We start from the raw sequence: 19,072 nt of genomic DNA on the forward strand, positions 1-19,072 counted from the left end.
TATATGATCTTAAATTTGCATGTGTCCACAAAACACACACAGATATATATATATATATATATATATATATATACAAAAAATACAATATATACACATATGTATAATATTTATGTAACAGCACATATCATCAATGCATAAAAATACATACAAATAAAAAAAAAACAAAAGAAAAACTGTTGTAAAAAACAGTAAAATAAAAAAAAAAACTTGTGAAAAGACAGGAGACTAGGTCTTATGCAAACTAATCAGAGGCATTTCTCCATCATAGAAAGAGAAACTTTTAACTTAACCACATCATCCACATCAATGGTACTATATAAATAATTGTATTGAATGCTCAACTAGAAACAATGGTCACCTTGTCTTTACTTTCTCCATGTTTAGATCAGGATTTTTTCCCCTCTGTTTAATTTCTTGTCCTCATACTTGATGTCTTTAATGCACTTGATGGCCTCCAAAACCCTTTTTAATTTGTCAAGTGGTACCAGGTAAAAACTGTCTTCTTTTTTTTATATACAATAATAAGCATAAGCATACTCATTGCCCTTTTCTTGGCTTCATATTTCATGCATCTACTTTTGCTTATTTCCAACATAAACCTGAAAGCTAACCTCTTCAACTGTGTTTTTCACACTGACAAAAGAGATTTTTCTGTAACCCACATTTCTGATCTCTTTTGCCAGAAGACACGAAAACCATCAGACTTTACTCTCAAGTTCCTAAAATTTAAGCAATCTCTGAAATAACATCATTGAAATGTTTGACAACACATTAAAACATCACCACAGTCTGTAATCATATAAGCCCCCTAAAACCTTTGCAATTTCTTCTTTTCTATTCATGATATGTTTTTTCCAGGTCTTTAGCCTTAAACACTCAGTTATCACCTTTACTCTCTGCAACCCAATAATGAAATGGGTGGGAGCCAGCTTAACTGCTGACAAAAAACAGCAGTGCAGACAATGCAGAGCCCTGGGGTGTTGCAGACTCTATGTTGTAGAGAATCTATGGGGAAAAATCCCCATAGGAATCTATAGAAGTGTTGGCCATTCTGCCCTGGTTGCAAGCCAATAGATCAGCAGATAAGTTATAAGACATCCAACATAAACACAAAAAAATGAATAGTTAACTCTGAAACGCCAGAATCTCAGGGGACAAGGCCATGCCCACCCAGCACTGACCCAGCATAGTTGTGATGGCTTGAAAAACCTCTCCTGCCCTAAAGGTAGACATTAACTTAAAAAAAGGAGAAAAAAGTAAAAAGGACTCTAACAATTGACAGCTTTTATGGCAATAGGGAGAACAGATTTTAAATCCTGAGGAGACAAAGGGCAGATTGTCTCCAGAAGAAGCCCCTAAAGATGATATAATCTGGTCCCCATCACATAAGGCTCTCCTAGAAGAAATTAACAAGGATCTTAAAAGAGAAATAGAAGAAAAATGGGGAAAGGAAATGAAAGCTTCGCAAAGAGGGTTTAGAAAGGGCAATACAAAATAGTGAAATGGAAAAAGCATATAATTCATTGAAAGATAAATTTAATAAAATGGAAAAAGAAAGCAACTCCCAGAAAAATAGAATTTGTGAAACAGAAAAAGAAAATAATTTCTTAAAAAACTGAATTTGTGAAATGGAAAAAGAAATTAACTCCTTAAAAAAAGAATTTGTGAAATGGAAAAAAAAATTCCATAGAGCAAAACAATTCATTTAAAAATTAAATTGGACAAATACAACAGAAGTAAAAAAAAGTAAATAAAGAAAATAACACACTAAAATTCAGAACTGAACAAATGGAAATTAATGACTCAATAAGAAAAAAGGGATCAGTCAAGCAAAACCAAAAGAAAAAAGAAAAAAAAATAGAAAAAAGTAAAATACTTAATTGGCAAAACAACCAACCTGGAAAACAGATCTAGAAGAGACAATCTAAGGATTATTGGAATCCCTGAAATACATGATGAAAAAAAGAACCTAGACACTATCTTTCAGGAAATCATCAAAGAGAACTGCCCAGATATCATAGAAACAGAAGGTAAAGTGAAAGAATTCACCAAACACTTCCTGAAAGAGACCCCCAAATGAAAACTGCAAAGAATATTGTGGCTAAATTTGAGGACTATTGGATAAAGGGAAAAAAAATACTACAAACAATCAGAAAGAAACAATTCAAATACTGTGGAGCCACAATAAGGATTATTCAGGATCTAGGAGCTTCTACTTTAAAGGATGGAAGCACCTAGAAACTGATATTCCAAAAGGTGAAGGAAGTTGGAATGCAGCCAAGAATAAATTACACTGCTAAACTGAGCATTTTCTTTCAGAGAAGAAGATAGACATTAAATGAAACTGGCAAATTCCATCATGTATTTTTGATGACAAGACCAGAGCTAAACAAAAAAATTTGACCTCCAAATGTAGAACTCAAGAGAAGCATAAAAAGGTAAAAAAAAAATCTTAATAACCATATTTCTATTATGGGAACACATTGAGAATTCATATATAATCTGATCTTATTGTTGCAATATAAAAAGAAACTAGAGATGGAAAGGGGTTTTAACAGGAAAAAAAAAGAGAAAGTGGAGGCAAGATGAGGGAAATTACACCTCAGGAAGATACAAAGAAAGCATATTATAATTGAGGGAGAGAAGGGAAGGTGATGAATATTGTGTGAATCTTACTCTAATCAATTTTGGCCCCCCAAAAGAATATTATATATATTTGGTTTCACTGAGAAACGTCTCTTAACTTATAGAAAAGTGGGAGAGGAAAGGGGAAAAGGGAAGAGGTAAGCTAAATAGAAGAGAAAAGAGAAATAGTAGGGGAAGGGTATAAGAAAGGCGGAGGGTCTCTAAAGGAGGAAGACTTCTTGAGGCAAATAGTGTTCATAAGTAAAATACTGGGGAGGAGGAAAAGGGGAAACAGGAAAGAGAAAAGTATAATTTGGGGTTAATAAGATGGTAGAAAATATAGAATTAGCAGTTTTAAATGTAAATGGGAATGGGATAAACTCTCCGAAGCAAATAGCAGACTAGATTAAAAGCCAGAAACCTGTAATATGTTTTTCACAAGAAACACATTTAAAGCAGAGTTTTTTCTGTTTGTATATTTATTTTATATTTATTGTATATGTAAGTTTATTCTGTATGTATAAAGGTAAAAGGCTGGAATAGAATGTATTGTGCTTCAGGTGAAGTAAAAAAAAAAAAACAAAAAAACAGGGGTATCCATCCTTATCTCAGATCAAGGAAAAGCAAAAATTGATCTGATTAAAAGAGATAAAATAGGAAATTATATCTTGCTAAACGGTACCATACATCATGAAGCAATATGAACATTAAACACATATGCACCAACTTGTGTATCTAAATTCCTAAAGAAGTTAAGAGTTGCAAAAAAAAAAAAAAAGACAGCAAAACTATAATAGTGGGAGATCTCAACCTTGCTCTCTCAGAACTAGATACATCAAACCACAAAATAAATAATAAAGAAGTTAAAGAAGTAAATAGAATACTAGAAAAACTAGATATGATAAATCTTTGGAAAAAATTGAATGGAGACAGAAAGGAGTAGACTTTCTTCTTGGCACTTCATGGAACCTATACAAAAAATGACTATATATTAGGCCATAAAAGACCTCAAAATCAAATGCAGAAAGGCAAAAATAATAAATGCATTTTTAGATTACAGTGCAATTAAAAATTATATTTAATAAATGGCCAGTGAAAAATAGACCAAAAAGAAATTGGAAATCCTAAAGAATGATGGGTGAAACAGAAAATCATAGATATAATCAATAATTTCATCCAAAAGAATGACAATAATGAGATATCATACCAAACTGTATAGGATGTAGCCAAAGCGGTAATAAGGGGAAATTATATATCTCTAGAAGCTTACTTGCATAAAATGGGGAAAGACCAATAAATCGGGGTTACAACTAAATAAGCTTTAAAAAGAACAAATTAAAAACCCCTAATAAAATACCAAAGTTGAAAATCTAAAAATAAAAGGAGAGATCAATAAAATTGAAACAACAACAACAACAAAAAAAAACTATCAAACTAATAAACAAAGCTAAGGGTTGATTTTATGGAAAAAAAACAACAACAACAACAACAACAAAATGGATAAACCTTTAGTTAATCTGATTAGAAAAAGGAGAGAGGAAAATCAAACTAGTAGTCTTAAAAATGAAAAGGGAGAACTTTCTACCAGTGAAGAGGAAATTAGAGAAATAATAAGAAGTTACTTTGCCCAACTTCATGCCAATAAATTTGATAACCTAAGTGAAATGGAGAAATACCTACAAAAATATAGATTACTCAAATTAATAGAAGAGGAAATAAATTACTTAAATAATCCCATTTTAGAAAAAGCAATAGAACAAGCTATTAATCAACTCCCTAAGAAAAAATCCCCAGGGTCAGATGGATTTACATGTGAATTCTACAAACACTTAAAGAAAAATTAACTCCAATACTATATAAACTATTTGAAAAAACAGAGAATGAAGGACTTCTACCAAATTCCTTTTATGACACAGACATGTTATTGATACCTAAACCAGGTAGGACAAAAGCAGATTAAGAAAATTATAGACCAATCTCTCTAATGAATACTGTTGCAAAAATCTTAAACAAAATATCAGTCAAGAAATTACATATAAACATCCCCAGAATAATACACCAAGACCAAGTAGGATTTATACCAGGAATGCAGGGCTGGTTCAATATTAGAAAAAATATTAGCATAATCAATTATATCAATAACCAAATTAACAAAAAAACCATAAGATTATTTCAATAGATGCAGAAAAAGCATTTGATAAAATCCAACACACATTCTTATTAAAAACACTAGAGATTATAGGAATAAATGGACTTTTCCTTAAAATAGTCAGTAGCACCTATTTAAAACCATCAGCAAGCATCCTTTATAATGGGGATAAACTAGAACCATTTCCAATAAGATCAGGAATGAAACAAGATTGCCCACTAACACCATTGCTATTCAGTATTATATTAGAAATGCTATCTGTGGCAATAAGCGAAGAAAAAGAGATTAAAGGAATTAGCGTAGGTAATAAGGAAACCAAACTATCACTCTTTGTAGATGATATGATGGTATACTTAGAGAACCCCAGAGAATCAACTAAAATGCTATTATAAATAATCCACAAGTTTAGCAAAGTTGCAGGATACAAAATAAATCCACTTAAATCATCATCATTCTTATACATTACAAAATCCAACAGCAAGAGATAATTTAAATTCCATTTAAAATAACTGTTGTTAATACAAAATATTTGGGAATTTATCTACCAAGAGAAAGTCAGGAACTATATGAGCAAAACAACAAAACACTTTCCATACAAATAAAGTCAGATCTAAGAAACCGGAAAAATATCACGTGCTCATGAATTGGTTGAACAAATATAATAAAGATGACAATACTCCCTAAACTAATCTATTTGTTTTGTTCTATACCAATCATATTCCCAAGAAACTTTTATTGAACTAGAAAAAAATAACAAAATTCATCTGGAAGAACAATATGTCAAGAATTTGAAAAGAATTAATGAAGAGAAAAACAAATGAAGGTGGCCTATTGTAGCAGATCTAAATAAAACTATTATAAAGCAGTAGTCATCAAAACCATCTGGTACTGGCTAAGAAATAGACTAGTTTGTCAGTAGAATAGGTTAGGTTCAAAAGACAAGTCAATAAATATAGCAATCTAGTGTTTGACAAACCCAAAGACCCAAACTTTTAGGATAAAAATTCACTATTTGATAAAAACTGCTGGGAAAACTGGAAATTAGTATTGCAGAAACTAGGCATGTACCCACACCTAACATAGTATACCAAGAAAAAGTCAAAATGGGTTCATGATCTAAATATAAAGAATCATACTATAAACACATTATCAGAATATAGGATAGTTTACTTCTCAGATTTGTGGAGGAGGAAGGTATTTGTGACCAAAGAAGAACTAGAGATCATTATTGATCATAAGATAGATAATTTTGATTATATTAAGTTTTTTGTACAAACAAAACTACTGCAAACAAGATTAGAAGGGAAGCATTTTTATATACAAAGGATCTGATAAAGGCCTCATTTCTAAAATATATAGAGAAATGACTCAAATTTATAATAGTTCAAGCCATTCTCCAATTGATAAATGGTCAAAGGATATGAACAGATAATTTTCAGATGAAGAAATTGAAACTGCTTGTAGCCACATGAAAAGGTACTCCAAATCGCTATTAATCAGAAAAATACAAATCGAGACAACTCTGAGATGTCACTACACATCTGTCAGATTGGCTTAGATAATAGGAAAAGATAATGAATGTTGGAGGAGATGTGGGAAAACTAGGACACATACATTTTTGGTATAACTATAAACAGATCCAACCATTCTGGAAAGCAATTTGGAACTATGCTCCAAAAGTTATCAAACTGCATATCCTTTGATCCAACAGTATTTCTACTGGGATTATATACCAAAGAGATATTAAAGAAGGGAAAGGGACCCACATGTGCAAAAATGTTTGAGACAGCCATCTTTGTAGTTGCAAGGAACTGGAAACTGAGTGGATGCCCATCAATTGGAGAACAGGTGAATAAATTATGGTATATGAATGCTATGGAAAACTATTGTTTTCTAAGAAACGACCAACAGGATGATTTCAGAGAGGCTTGGAGAGACCCATATAAACTGATACAAAGTGAAATGAGCAGAACCAGGAGATCATTATACATGGCAACAACAAGACTATATGATAATCATTTCTGACAGACATGGTTCTCTTTAACATTGAGATGATTCAAACCAGTTCCACTTGTGCAGTGATGAAGAGAACCATCTACACCCAGAAAGAGAACTATGGGAACAGAGGGTGGAACACAACATAGCATTCTCACTCTCTCTGTTGTTATTTGTTTGTATTTTGTTTTTTTCCTCAGTTTTTCTTTTTCTTTCTTTTTGATCTGATTTTTCCTGCACAACCAAATAGCTGTATAAATATGTATACACATATTGGATCTAACATGTATTTCAACATATTTAACATATATTAGACTACCTGCCAGATAGGAGAGGGGGTGGAATTAGGGGAAAGTTTGCAACAAAATTTTATGCAAGAGTAAATGTTGGAAAAATTACCCATGCATGTGCTTTGTAAAAATAAACTTTAATTAAAAATATTTGGTATTCCTAATGTTCTTTGTAAGTTCTTAATAAATGCTAGTTAACTCATAATCTAATCTTTTCTGTGCTTTGAGTACCTATGGAAAGATCCTTTATTAATTACTCATTTCAGCCTCCATAGAAGATTCACCCAATATAATAAAAGTCTTGTATATAGTCTTTTTTTATATGTTTTGAACTTACTTTATCAAAGTTACGATGCATATTTTAAAAATTATAAATGATGGGCAGGTCAGCTAGGTGGCACAGTGGATTGAGCATCAGCCTTGAAATCAGGAGGACCTGGGGTCAAATCTGGCCTCAGAAACTTAAATCTTCCTCCCTCCCTCCCTCTCTCTCTCTTTCTCTATTTTATATATATATGTATACATATATATATACATATATATATATATATATATATGTATTTGAATGATGAAACTACATTTTCATCTGAACTCTAAAAAATTCTTGTTAATCTGTTTGAATAACCTTTTTGATTGTCACTATTCATAATAAACATTAAAAATGTTGGATTGAATATTTTTAAGTGCATAAAGAAAGAAAATATAAGTTTAAATAGGAAAATGACTTAAAATTAGAAAATCATTCATCCATTCTAAATGGCACCACCACACATTTATAATACTTAACCTCAACTGGACCCTCACTGCTTCTAGACAATCCTACTCTGCCTCTCTTATTACTCCTCTCTCCACAGCAGCTATTCCATACCTTTTCATGCTCTCTCAAATCTTCCATTGTTTCCTTCTCCCTCTAACTTCCAACTGAGAAACTTGCTTCATATTTTACTAAAATAAATTTAGGCCTTTTGGAATAAGCTCCCTCATATCTCTTCCTTCACATCTCCTATCATTTAGATGCCTTCTGTCAATATCCACTTCACTCCAACCTTCCATGATAAACTGGGTTTATTCCTTACAAAGTAAGCTGAGCTTTCTATTTGTTCAAGTGATCCTGTACCATCCCATCTCCAATAGATTTGTTCCCTCTCATATCAACTCTATCATTTCTTTTTAATTTTTACAGTCCACTAGATCATTCCATATCTCTTCCAAATATATCTATATTGTCTACATGCTGAAAATCCTTCCTAGATCTATAATGTCATTTATTTTATGGGATATGAAGCCTGGTCCTCCACTCCAAATCTAACAGCATTTTCAGTGCATAAATACAAAAGTACAAGAAAATATGGAGAGTGCTATAGAAATATTACAGAAAATAAATTGCATAAAAGTTGATTTCACTTAGTTTTTCAGAAAAATAACAACAAAACACATAGCAAATGCCAAAGAATGGGGAAACTTGAAAGAAAGCTTGACACCCAACAAAAGCATATGTGCTTTAAAATCGTTTGGGTCCATTTAACTCCATTTGAATCTTTGGTGTTAAATACTAAAAAGATTGTAGACTATGTTTACAACATTTAAGAAAGCAAAACTCCCCTGAACTGAAATATAAGAGTATAAAAATACAATAAAGAAACTTTACCTCTGTATCAAAATCCAATTCATCATCTGTCATTGGCAAGGTCTCATCAGGTCCTGTTTTGTAAGAGAGTCTTTCAACAAGAAACCAAAAATCAGTACTTTAATTTCCAGAAGTCAATCAACAAGAAGGCTTTTTAGTTGTTACAAGGTGCTTTACTACCAAATGATACAAAGGATGACTTAAGAGAGCAGGATATATCAACTATTCTTATTCCAAGATTTTGGCAAAGAAGAAAATATTACTGTAGAAGCTATCAGTGGGTCTATCCTCCAGAATTATCACATTTTTTAATTTTTATACTCCTCTAAAGTTGACAAATGAATACAATGTTACATTATAAATCACAGAATTATCAGAACATTGAAGTCTATTTGTAGCATGTCACTCTTCTCTGTGCCTTCCCTAATAGATTCTGACAAATACTTTCACTGTAAGTTTCTTATTTTTTTCTTAAAGTTACCCTCCCCCCACAGGTTTCAGCTCTGGATATGAGTTATATTTGTTTTTCTTCAATCATTTCAGTAGTGTTTGACTCTTTGTGATCTCATTTGGCGTATTCTTGGCAAAGGTACCAACGTGGTTTGCCATTTCTTTTCCCAGTTCATTTCACAAATGAGGAAACCAAGGCAAATTGTTGTTATCTGTTTTCAAGTTTTAACTTCCACATTTACCAGTTCACTTGGGGTAGAGGGGCAAGGTAGTTGAGTCCAGACTTCAAAGAAAGTTATGATTGACTGGTGCAGGGAACTTCCAGAGAGGAAATAATGCAAATGGGCAACTGTTGCATGTCAGAGAGTTGCTGAGAACACTTGCTGAGTGTGACAAAGGGGGAACTTGAACCCAGTTTATCTTTATTCTCACTCCTAGTCCCTGTCTACTAACCTCAAGGCCGTTCTCTTCTCATTTCCTTAGGATGTGTTAGCATCAAGACAGCTTTTCTTTCTTTTTTTTTTTTTAGCTCAAAATCATTGATAGACATGCCCAATTTCCTTTTCTTTCTCTTTAAACTTGCCAACTGATTTGACTTTTTTGATTTTGTTTTTTTAGCATTCTTCCTTCTCCTCTTTCAGTTGGATTCCATCTCTTTCTCCCCCTCTTCTTCCTCATTTTCCTTGTAGCCTTCACCTTATTTTTTTTGTTATGTCCTCCATCTCTTCAAATCCTCCTTGGATTCACTTTCTTTTCTTCCTTTAGATGGAGTCTTTCTCCTTCAACTCAAGGCATTTCAATGCCTCCTGAATTTATTGTTAACTTACACAATGTACATGAGTTTGTTCTTACCTAGGCCTTTTCCTATCCATTCACTAACTCCTTCTTAATGGTCTCTTTACTTCCTAGATCAAATCCTTACTTCCCTCCCTTCTTCCCTCTGACTTTAAAAAGTCATGTCACTTGAAGCATCTTAATTAATCATATATGATTTAACCCATAAACAGTTTCACATTAATAAATGCCATCTTTTGTGGCAGTGATAAATATCTCAAGTGAAATTTGTCACATTAGGAACTGCTTTTCCACCTGGTACCTGTACTTTATATATGTGATATTTCTTCATTCTTTGGATAAAAGTAGGAAGAAAGGTTCCAAATGTACAGCTTCTTGGTATCACAGGATTTTTCCCAGCAACCTCCTGACACAATCACTTCCCACTTTGCTTCTTGTAGGTTCTTTTTTATTATTATTTTTTTCAATTTTTTTTTATCATTTCTAGGAATATTACATTCTACTTCATCATCTAGAAAGTGGAAAGGCTTTTTCCCCAGACTTTTTTCCTTCTTCTGTATTAGACTAACTTTTATCATCATTAGCAACAAAGAGTAGAGAACATGTAGGTCACTGCAAAATAGCATTCTGTACTGTGAGAAAATGAGTTCACTAGAAGTCTTTAGTCATTGTTGTTAATGGCCTTAACAGCTAATGCTTTGCCATGTCTGTTGCCTTTCTAGGAACTCTAGAGAAATTTGTTTTTTAAAAAGTTTTACCACTTCTTCTCAAAAATCAATACCATTTTGCATACATGTCTCTTAATTGGGAATAAAAATATTCTTGCCAAAAGTTTCAAAGTGAAAAGTAGCTTTCTACTACAGTTGCCCCCACAAGAATTCCAAGCAGATTGCATTTTTATTTTCCTTCTCAGGTTATTTTTACTTTCTTTCTAAATCTGATTTTTCTTGGGCAGTAAGATAACTATAAATATGTATACATATATTGTATTTAACATATTTAACATGTATTGGACTGCCATCTAGGGGAGGGGGTGGGAGGCAGGAGGGGAAAAGTTGGAACAAAAGGTTTTGAAAGGGTCAATGATGAAAAATTACCCCATGCATATGTTTTGTAAATAAAAAGCAATTTTAAAATTATGGTAGTTAGCAATGTAAATTTCTTGAGAACATGGGATGTTCTAGCTTTTGTGTCTGTAGCCCCAGTTTAGTGAGTTACGTATAGAAATTTTCCAACAAATGTTGTTAAATGAACAACCAAAAAAAAAAAAAAAACAAACCCTGAAATGTAGTTTATAAGATCTTTGAAATAATTACTTTTCATATCTGCAATATCTAATTAAGTATCTGCCACATAATAAATGATAAATAAATGTGTTGAGTTGAATTGAAAAAAAAAAAAGAGTTCCAAGCATAAACTACTCATCTGACACTTCCCCTCTTTTCTCTAGTACCTTTCTCCTTGCTGAGAAATTTCCAGTACCATCTCTTATTTTAACTTATTTTAACTAATCCGACTTTATCTTGATCACTCCTTTATCTATGCATTTAGGTAAATTTCCACAAATATAAGATGATTCATATTTGCCAGAACTTAAAAGGCTTGTTAGCAATTCATCTCAAGTGGCTACTATGTGGTATAGCCATAACTAGTTCAGTCTTCATTCATCCAATAACTATTTATTTATAGTTATACTAGGGCAACCTGGATAGGAAGTAGGAAGGGGTAAAAATACAATGGGCTCAAGTTCTTCACAATACAGATTTTGTGAGTCCAAACAAGTCACTTTAATCCATAGAGGTGTGTGTGTGTGAGAGTGTGTGTGTGTGTGTGTGTGTGTGTGTGTGTGTGTGTGTGTGTATGTGAGAGAAAGAGAGAGAGAGAGAGAATGAATGAGTGTTTTTGGATGTATATATAGATATATTTATATTTTGGTAAATTATTTGCATATTGCATATTATTATCTATACACGCAAATATATTTACACACAATAAGATAAAGATACGACTTTTGGAGGCATGAGAGTCTGCTTTGGATTGAAAATCTCATTGAAGACTGGACCAAGAGGATTAATTTTTTAAAAATGCAATCCTGCTACAAAGCCTACCTGCTTATAGAATCTTCTGAAGAACTTTCTTCTGCTATTGTAGAAAAAAGTAAAATACAATTAAAATTTAATATATAAATCACATTAATAGGAAAAGCATAATTTTAAAGTACTTCTATAATGTGTTTTTTGAGCAATGGAAATGTGATTTAAATGGAATTGTGCTGTCGATAAATGTCTCTAAGCAGTAAAAAGAAGTAGTCTTCTTAAAAGTATTAGATATCTATCAGTGATTTGGTTACATTAACTGCTTCACACTGACAGAGCACAGTATCTCTAGCAGGTACCACAGATAGACGGAACAAGTGCCATAACATGATTGATCTGAGCTTTTTTATGGAAGTAGATTGCAAAAAGACAACATTGAGAAAGATGATCTTTTTTACCACAGTCCACACAAATGGAATGTTTGGAGATGTAGTATTGCCAAATTCAGTATATCATGGCATGGCTTACTTGTTCCCTTCTGTAAACCAGGGAAATTCAGAGACTTTCTGTTTAGTATGACATAACATACATCTATCTCTTCTCCATGACAAGAGATTTAAAACAATGGAAGTTGTCTAGAACTCTAGAGTCCCTATAAGAAAGGGGTATGAGTACAAAATCAATGTATTTTCTATTTTCAAGCCTTCCTGGAAAGGGAAGCAAAAAATAAAAATAAAACTTTTATTTCTCCTGACTTTTGATTGCAAAATATAATTTAAAACTATTCAGATGGGCAGTGAAATAAACATTTTTTTCTGTCAACCACTACACAAATCTAAGGCAATTAGAATTAAGAAGTGACCATTTGCTCATTTCACTTGGTATATTATTTTATTATTTGATTCATAACCATCATCCAAAATTTACTTTTGCCAAACACAATGCTGCCTGATTGTTTTTGAACTAGTTATATTCAACTAATGCTAACTGATTGTTTTTGAATTAGTTATATTCAACTAGATATGAAATTTCATTTGTATAGAAATTACGTCCATTGATAGGCAATTTCTCTGCAAACTATATGCTAAATGAATTAACAAATTGAGGCATTGAGAGGTTAAACAACTTGGGTAGAGTCAACTAGTTAGTATGTATCACATGTTTTAAACCTTTGACTTCTTACTGTAAAGGACAGCTCTTTATTCAGTTTTGCCACTGGGTTAGGACATGCAAGAGTATTCCCTGTGTGTACTCAGATTAAGAATTTAGAGTTCCCTCTACTCCCTGATGTATTTTGAAATTAAGACTTCTGCATAAAGCTTAATACATATTGGGTTATCAAGTAATGATTATGTGAGTAAATAATATTGACTCTTACATTTTTCTCCCCTTTTAAACATAAATAAGCTAAAAATGTCATGCCATATTGTGCAGCATAAAATAATATTCCTAGATACTATTGTAAAAGGTGGAGGATCTGAACAAGTCAGCTAAATTCATACAGAACAAAGTAGCTAATGCTTCTCCCTGTTTAGATATGATCAGGAGATATAATACTATAATAGTTTTTAAAAAGATAAAAAAAGGCAGAGCCAATATGTCAGACAAGTGTTTGTCTGAGGTCTTCCTGGCTTCCCTGCAGTCAATACCAGATCAAGCCTCTGAACTCTAAAGAGATGGAATCCACAAATATTTGGAGTGTAACAGATATCCAGTAGATATATTTAGGAAAAACTGTCAAAATGGTAGGGTGGAATGGAGGCGACCCAGTACAGGCACAGTATAGGGACCTAGGTAGGAGTGGCTTCTGCCCACTCGGTAAATCTGTTGGGAGTTTCGTAGCCAAAATACTGCACTATTGGCTACTCTAACCTGATTCCAGAAACCAATGGGGATCAGCAAACTAGCTGTGACACCTTCAATGCAACTACAGAAGGCAAATAGTGAGACCCTGAAACTCAACATAACATGGGGTTTGGCCACACTTACACAGGACTGGCCCCAGGGAAGTCTGAAGCTGCTGATGCCTGTAGAAGAAATTTGGGACAATCTCCATTTTGCTGTAAGAGCAGACTTCAAACTTTAAAAATGAAATTTTTGGTTTTTTTTTTAGAGAAAGGAAAGAGCATATATCCCAAGTCCTGAACACACTAGAGGCAAAATGCCTCAAAACATTCTCTTGGAAGAATTCAAAAAGGATCTCAAAAGGGAGTTAGAAGGAAAATGGCGATAGGAAATGAGAGCTTTGGAAAAAGAAATACAGAAATTGTCTGAAGAAAACCACTCCTTAAAAATAGTTTTACTGAAATGAAAAATGAAAACAACTCTTTGAAAAAGAGAATTTGTGAAATGGGGAAAAAAATAAAGAAAACAACTCATTTAAAAGTTAAATTGAACAAATGCAAAGGAAGGTAAAAAAGCTCACTAAAAAATAATTCACTAAAAATTAGAGTTGAATAAATGGAAATTAATGACTCAAAGAGACATCAAGAATCAGTCAAACCTAAGAATAAACTGAAAAAATATAGAAGAAAATGTAACATACCTCATTGGAAAAACAGCTGATCTGGAAAACAAATCCAGGAGAAAAAATTTAAAAATTATTAGACTATCTAAAAATCATGATGTCAAAAAGAGCTTAGACAACATTTTTCAAGAAATCATCAAGGGGAAGCCAAGAACATAGAAAGCTACTGTGATGACAGGGAAGATCAAAACACCAACTCAGACAAGGACCATATATCCCCAGAGGAAATCTCAAAGAGTGATATGAATTGGTCTCAAACCCAAAGAGACATTTTGGAAGTGCTCATAAAAGACTTTAAAAGGCAAATAAGAGAGGTAGAAGAAAAAATGAGAAAAAAAAAGAGAGGTATGCCAGAGAGAATCAACAACAGCTTGAAAAAGGAAGGAAAAAATTGACTGAAGAAAACAACTCCTTAAAAAAATACAATTGGCCAAATGCAAAAAAAAAAAAAAAATCTACTGAAGAAAACATCTTCAAAAGTAAAATTACTCAAATAGAAAAAAACCTAATAGAAGAAAATCACATATTAAAAACTAGAATAGGGCAAATGTAAGATAATGACTTTATGAGACAATAAGAATCAGTGCACAAACTACAAAGAATGAAAAAATGGAAGAAAATGTGCAATATCTCATTGAAAAAAATGGCCAATCTAGAAATAGATCCAGAAGAGACAATTTAAAATTATTGGCCAAGCTGAAGGCCATGAACAAAAAAGAGCATGGATAGCAACCTTCAGAAAATGGTTTAATTTACTAATTAAAAGAATCCATCCATCACCTTCAGAAAGAGATACTACAAAGAAAATCTCAAGGAACATTGTTGTGCAATTCCAAATTATAATCAAATAAATATCTTATGGTGGAAGATGAATATTTGAGAGAAAACAAACATTTTATAATAGCAAATTATTATAATTAACTTATTTATACCCCTAATTCTTTTAACTATTTAAAATTCTAACATTAATACTAATTAATTAAAAGGAAAATTTTGCCTTGTATAAGAAGTATTATTAGTTATTATATATTCACAAAATCGGTATCTATGTTCTGATACTTTCCTTGAACATATCTATGGACAGGTTCTCCTCAGTTCTGGGATTTAAATTCAATACCCTTTAATTGCACTTATATGTAATTCTGTTACAAACCATAACTTTTTCTTTATTGATTTCTTCAAAGACACTCCATTGTCAATGAGGTTTTTAATATAATCATTTTTATTAAAATTGGATTAGGAATTTAAAAAACTGTTTAAATTTTTTATATATAATTAACATGATAAAATGTAATACTAGATTTTTGATAACTAGAACTTCACTTTCTCCCTTAAATACTTGTCATAATAATTTTACATATGTAACTAGAGATCTACTATTTTACAAACTAATAAAATAAGAAAAAGTGAGGATCAATTTTCACCTCACTAGCAGTAGGATTTAAAATATTTTATTGGAAAAAGGATATTTTTAGGCAATAGTAAGATGTACTTACTACATCTGTAAATTTACAAAAATATGTAAAATGTAAAAATAAAAAAAATACTGCTTTTTTGACTTTGTGATTTCTCACTTCTTCCATAAGGAAAGATTTATATAACTCATCTCCTTCTGATAGTGTAATGTCCAGTAGTTAAAGTGCTTCATCATTCTATGCTTTCCTGTAAAGTAGTCACCTAAGCTTCCTGCTTATTCAAGTAGGAATCACCAGAATATCCATATTATCTTTCTTGTGTGATAATGGATAAATTGATTTGAAAGATAAATCATCTTAAAAATGTAAGATAAATTTAATATTGCAAGCCTAAGTCAGTAAATTTTCAAATGAAGCAGCTAGCAGGCTAAAGTGTTAGAAGCTCCACCAGAAAATGCTCTCTCTTCTAAAGTTTAACTACCTGAATCAGAAGGTTGCAAAGTTTTCTGAGGATCAAGTTGAAGGAAGACATGTATGAAAATATCTGTAGAAAATGTAGGATCATATGCATTATCTTTCAAACCTGCTCCTCTCTTCCCTGGTCCCCCTAATTCTGATTAATTTTTTTCATTTTCATTAATTTGTATTAAGGGAAAGCTTTATGAATGTTGTAAAATTTTGAAATTTTCCAAAGCTTCGATAAGTGATTTACAGATTTCCAAAAAAGAATGAAGACTCTGCTCTTTGGCTGTATGATTGTTCTATCAATAAATGAATCTATCTATATTCATTCATAAGTAATATGCATTATTTATTTATCCCACATTTAAGAATAAAAACATCATATTGTCAAATATAATATTTAATATTTCTAAGTTTTAAAGAATTTTCACATAATTTGGTTAAATATACTTAGAATAATTTAGAAATCAGAAAATTGATAGTGTAGCCTAGCTGATTTTTTTTTCATAGAAAGCAGACAATAATAACACAACCACTGTTTTTGCAGTTTTGAGTAGTAGACCTAAAAGGATAATTAAATAATTAACCAAAGATAAACCAATTGCTATTGCTTTAATAGACGAAATGAAAACAGAAAAAACAGAGAATGTATGAAATTTAAGATCACTTTTCACTAATTTTTAAATTAACTATTTATGTGGGTTTGTTAATTCTACCTTTTTTATCCAGGGATGTTACAGTGCCAGAAGTCTCCTCTGAACAGCTGATTTGGGGTGGACAGGAATTATTACGTTCCAGTTGTTTTTCAATTTGTTTGTGATAAATATGTCTAAAATAAAAAGTAAAACATAATAAGTTTACATCAATCAATATAAAAATTATATGTAACAAGTATTTTTTGTGTATCTCAAGTCTTAATTAGTTTTTTTTTTATTTTTATTGCTTTAATAAAGTCTGTAAAGCAAAACTAATCATTCAAGCTAGATGTAATACACTTGTCTTCAAAGTCACAGTATTATAGAATTATAGGCTTAGAACTCAAAAGACATTAGTTAGGACATTAACATTAATCTATTTTATCAATTAAGTAATTTAAAACCCAGAAAGGTTACAATTGTCCACACATTAGCATGTGGGGCATGATCTTTCCCCAGGATTCCAAGTTGAGCATCCTCACCCCTAACAAGGGGTAATAGTTAACAAACTATCTCTCTGTGAATTCTAGTGTTGATTATTAACATTTTTGATTCTTTTTGTTAGCACTCATGTGAAGGTATGCAAGATATAAAGTGATTTTCCTTAAAACTAAAACTTTAGATCTCTTACAATTGAGAGATGTCATCAAGACATTAAAATAGAAACAAACAGCAACAATAAAAATCACTGCCTATATAAATGTCCATTATTGTTATTATTAAATTATGTAACTTCTGTGAAGATGAAATACAAAACTGTATATGTAAAATGTTGGAAAACCTTAAAAACTATTAAAATAGCAGCTATTATCATTATTCTACAATTTCTGATCTCGGACTATGTGATTCTATCTTATATCTTTTTTGCTTATGTTGTACTGAACTTCAATATCCTAAGTTGTCATTTCCTCAATTTCTTCTTAGGATCCTTAAGTATGAAACAGGTAGAGTTCTATCCTGAAGAGGTTGCCTGTTTGCCTGGGACTATTCTGAAGCATGTGGCAGTTCTCAGAGCTGGAGTTTGCTAGGGTGTTTGCCAGACAGTTATTGTATTATGCAACTATGAAAGCCCCATTCATTCTCAATTTTATGGAAGAAAATTCTTTTTGATGCAAAGATACAAAAACAATTAGAATTATATCACCACTCACACAGGATAACCATACCGCTCAGCATACGTCTGAGCTGTCCATCCAGCTATATCTTGGAGAGTATAATCAGCGTTATTTTGAAGAAGAAGAGTGACCAAGCCTATTGATTCCACACTGACAGCAATCATAAGGGCCGTTCTAGAATAACAAAGAAGCAACTTGTTTTTTAAAATTTTAACTAATCACATTTAATCATATGTTTCTGGACATGCTTCAATAAAATGATATCTCATATTCTTTTGTCATATGTGCAACATGAACACACAGTGATGGAGAGGAGTACTTTGATTGTTCAAGTGAAGCATTACAAATATCAAGGAAGACCAGACAGAAAGATGAAAAAGACACCTTTTTTTTACCCTTTCAGTCGTAGTAGGGATTGTCAAATTTAACACAATAGAAAAAAGAGAGTATGTCAGTGTTCCTTGTGTGAAACAGTTAATGAATTCAGCTTGTTTACTGGACTTAAAAGTTAAGTGGAAGTTCTTTGGAAATAATTAGAAACAATCTTAGCAACTCCATTAAATTCTTACTCCAATGCCTCATCATAATGTACAGGTGATCACTGGTTGTCTAAAGAAAAATCAGAACAAGCTATTTTATGTCTTAATAAACTTTCTGAAAGTCTTTGAACATGAATACAGCATTGAACTTTCTTGTTTAAGGACCAACTTATGTAAATTCAAAAGAATTAACCACCAAAAAGATAGCACTAATTGATCTGAAGAAATACCATTAACTCACAAAGGCATTTTGTTAAGATTTAGATTGATTAGAAACTGAACAAATAGAATATCCATATTGATGAAAACACAAAACTTCTGAAGGGCTGAGTTTATTGTATGCTGGATGATG

At 31.9% G+C, this 19,072-nt stretch overlaps 1 protein-coding gene across 1 annotated transcript in view; it reads right to left on the reverse strand.

Moving 5' to 3' along the window:
* Nucleotides 1–19,072, reverse strand: part of LOC127538754 (ankyrin repeat domain-containing protein 7-like) — a 39,702-nt gene that overhangs the window by 5,829 nt on the left and 14,801 nt on the right. The window contains exons 5-8 of the mRNA XM_051962496.1: nt 18,218–18,355; nt 17,088–17,200; nt 12,040–12,073; nt 8,708–8,777 (exon numbers count right to left, since the gene is read on the reverse strand). Of these exons, the coding sequence (XP_051818456.1) occupies nt 8,708–8,777; nt 12,040–12,073; nt 17,088–17,200; nt 18,218–18,355 (355 nt within the window). The remainder of the gene's footprint in view (nt 1–8,707; nt 8,778–12,039; nt 12,074–17,087; nt 17,201–18,217; nt 18,356–19,072) is intronic.

Source organism: Antechinus flavipes, chromosome 5, assembly GCF_016432865.1.
Source record: "Antechinus flavipes isolate AdamAnt ecotype Samford, QLD, Australia chromosome 5, AdamAnt_v2, whole genome shotgun sequence".
In the NCBI taxonomy this organism is placed as follows: domain Eukaryota; kingdom Metazoa; phylum Chordata; class Mammalia; order Dasyuromorphia; family Dasyuridae; genus Antechinus; species Antechinus flavipes.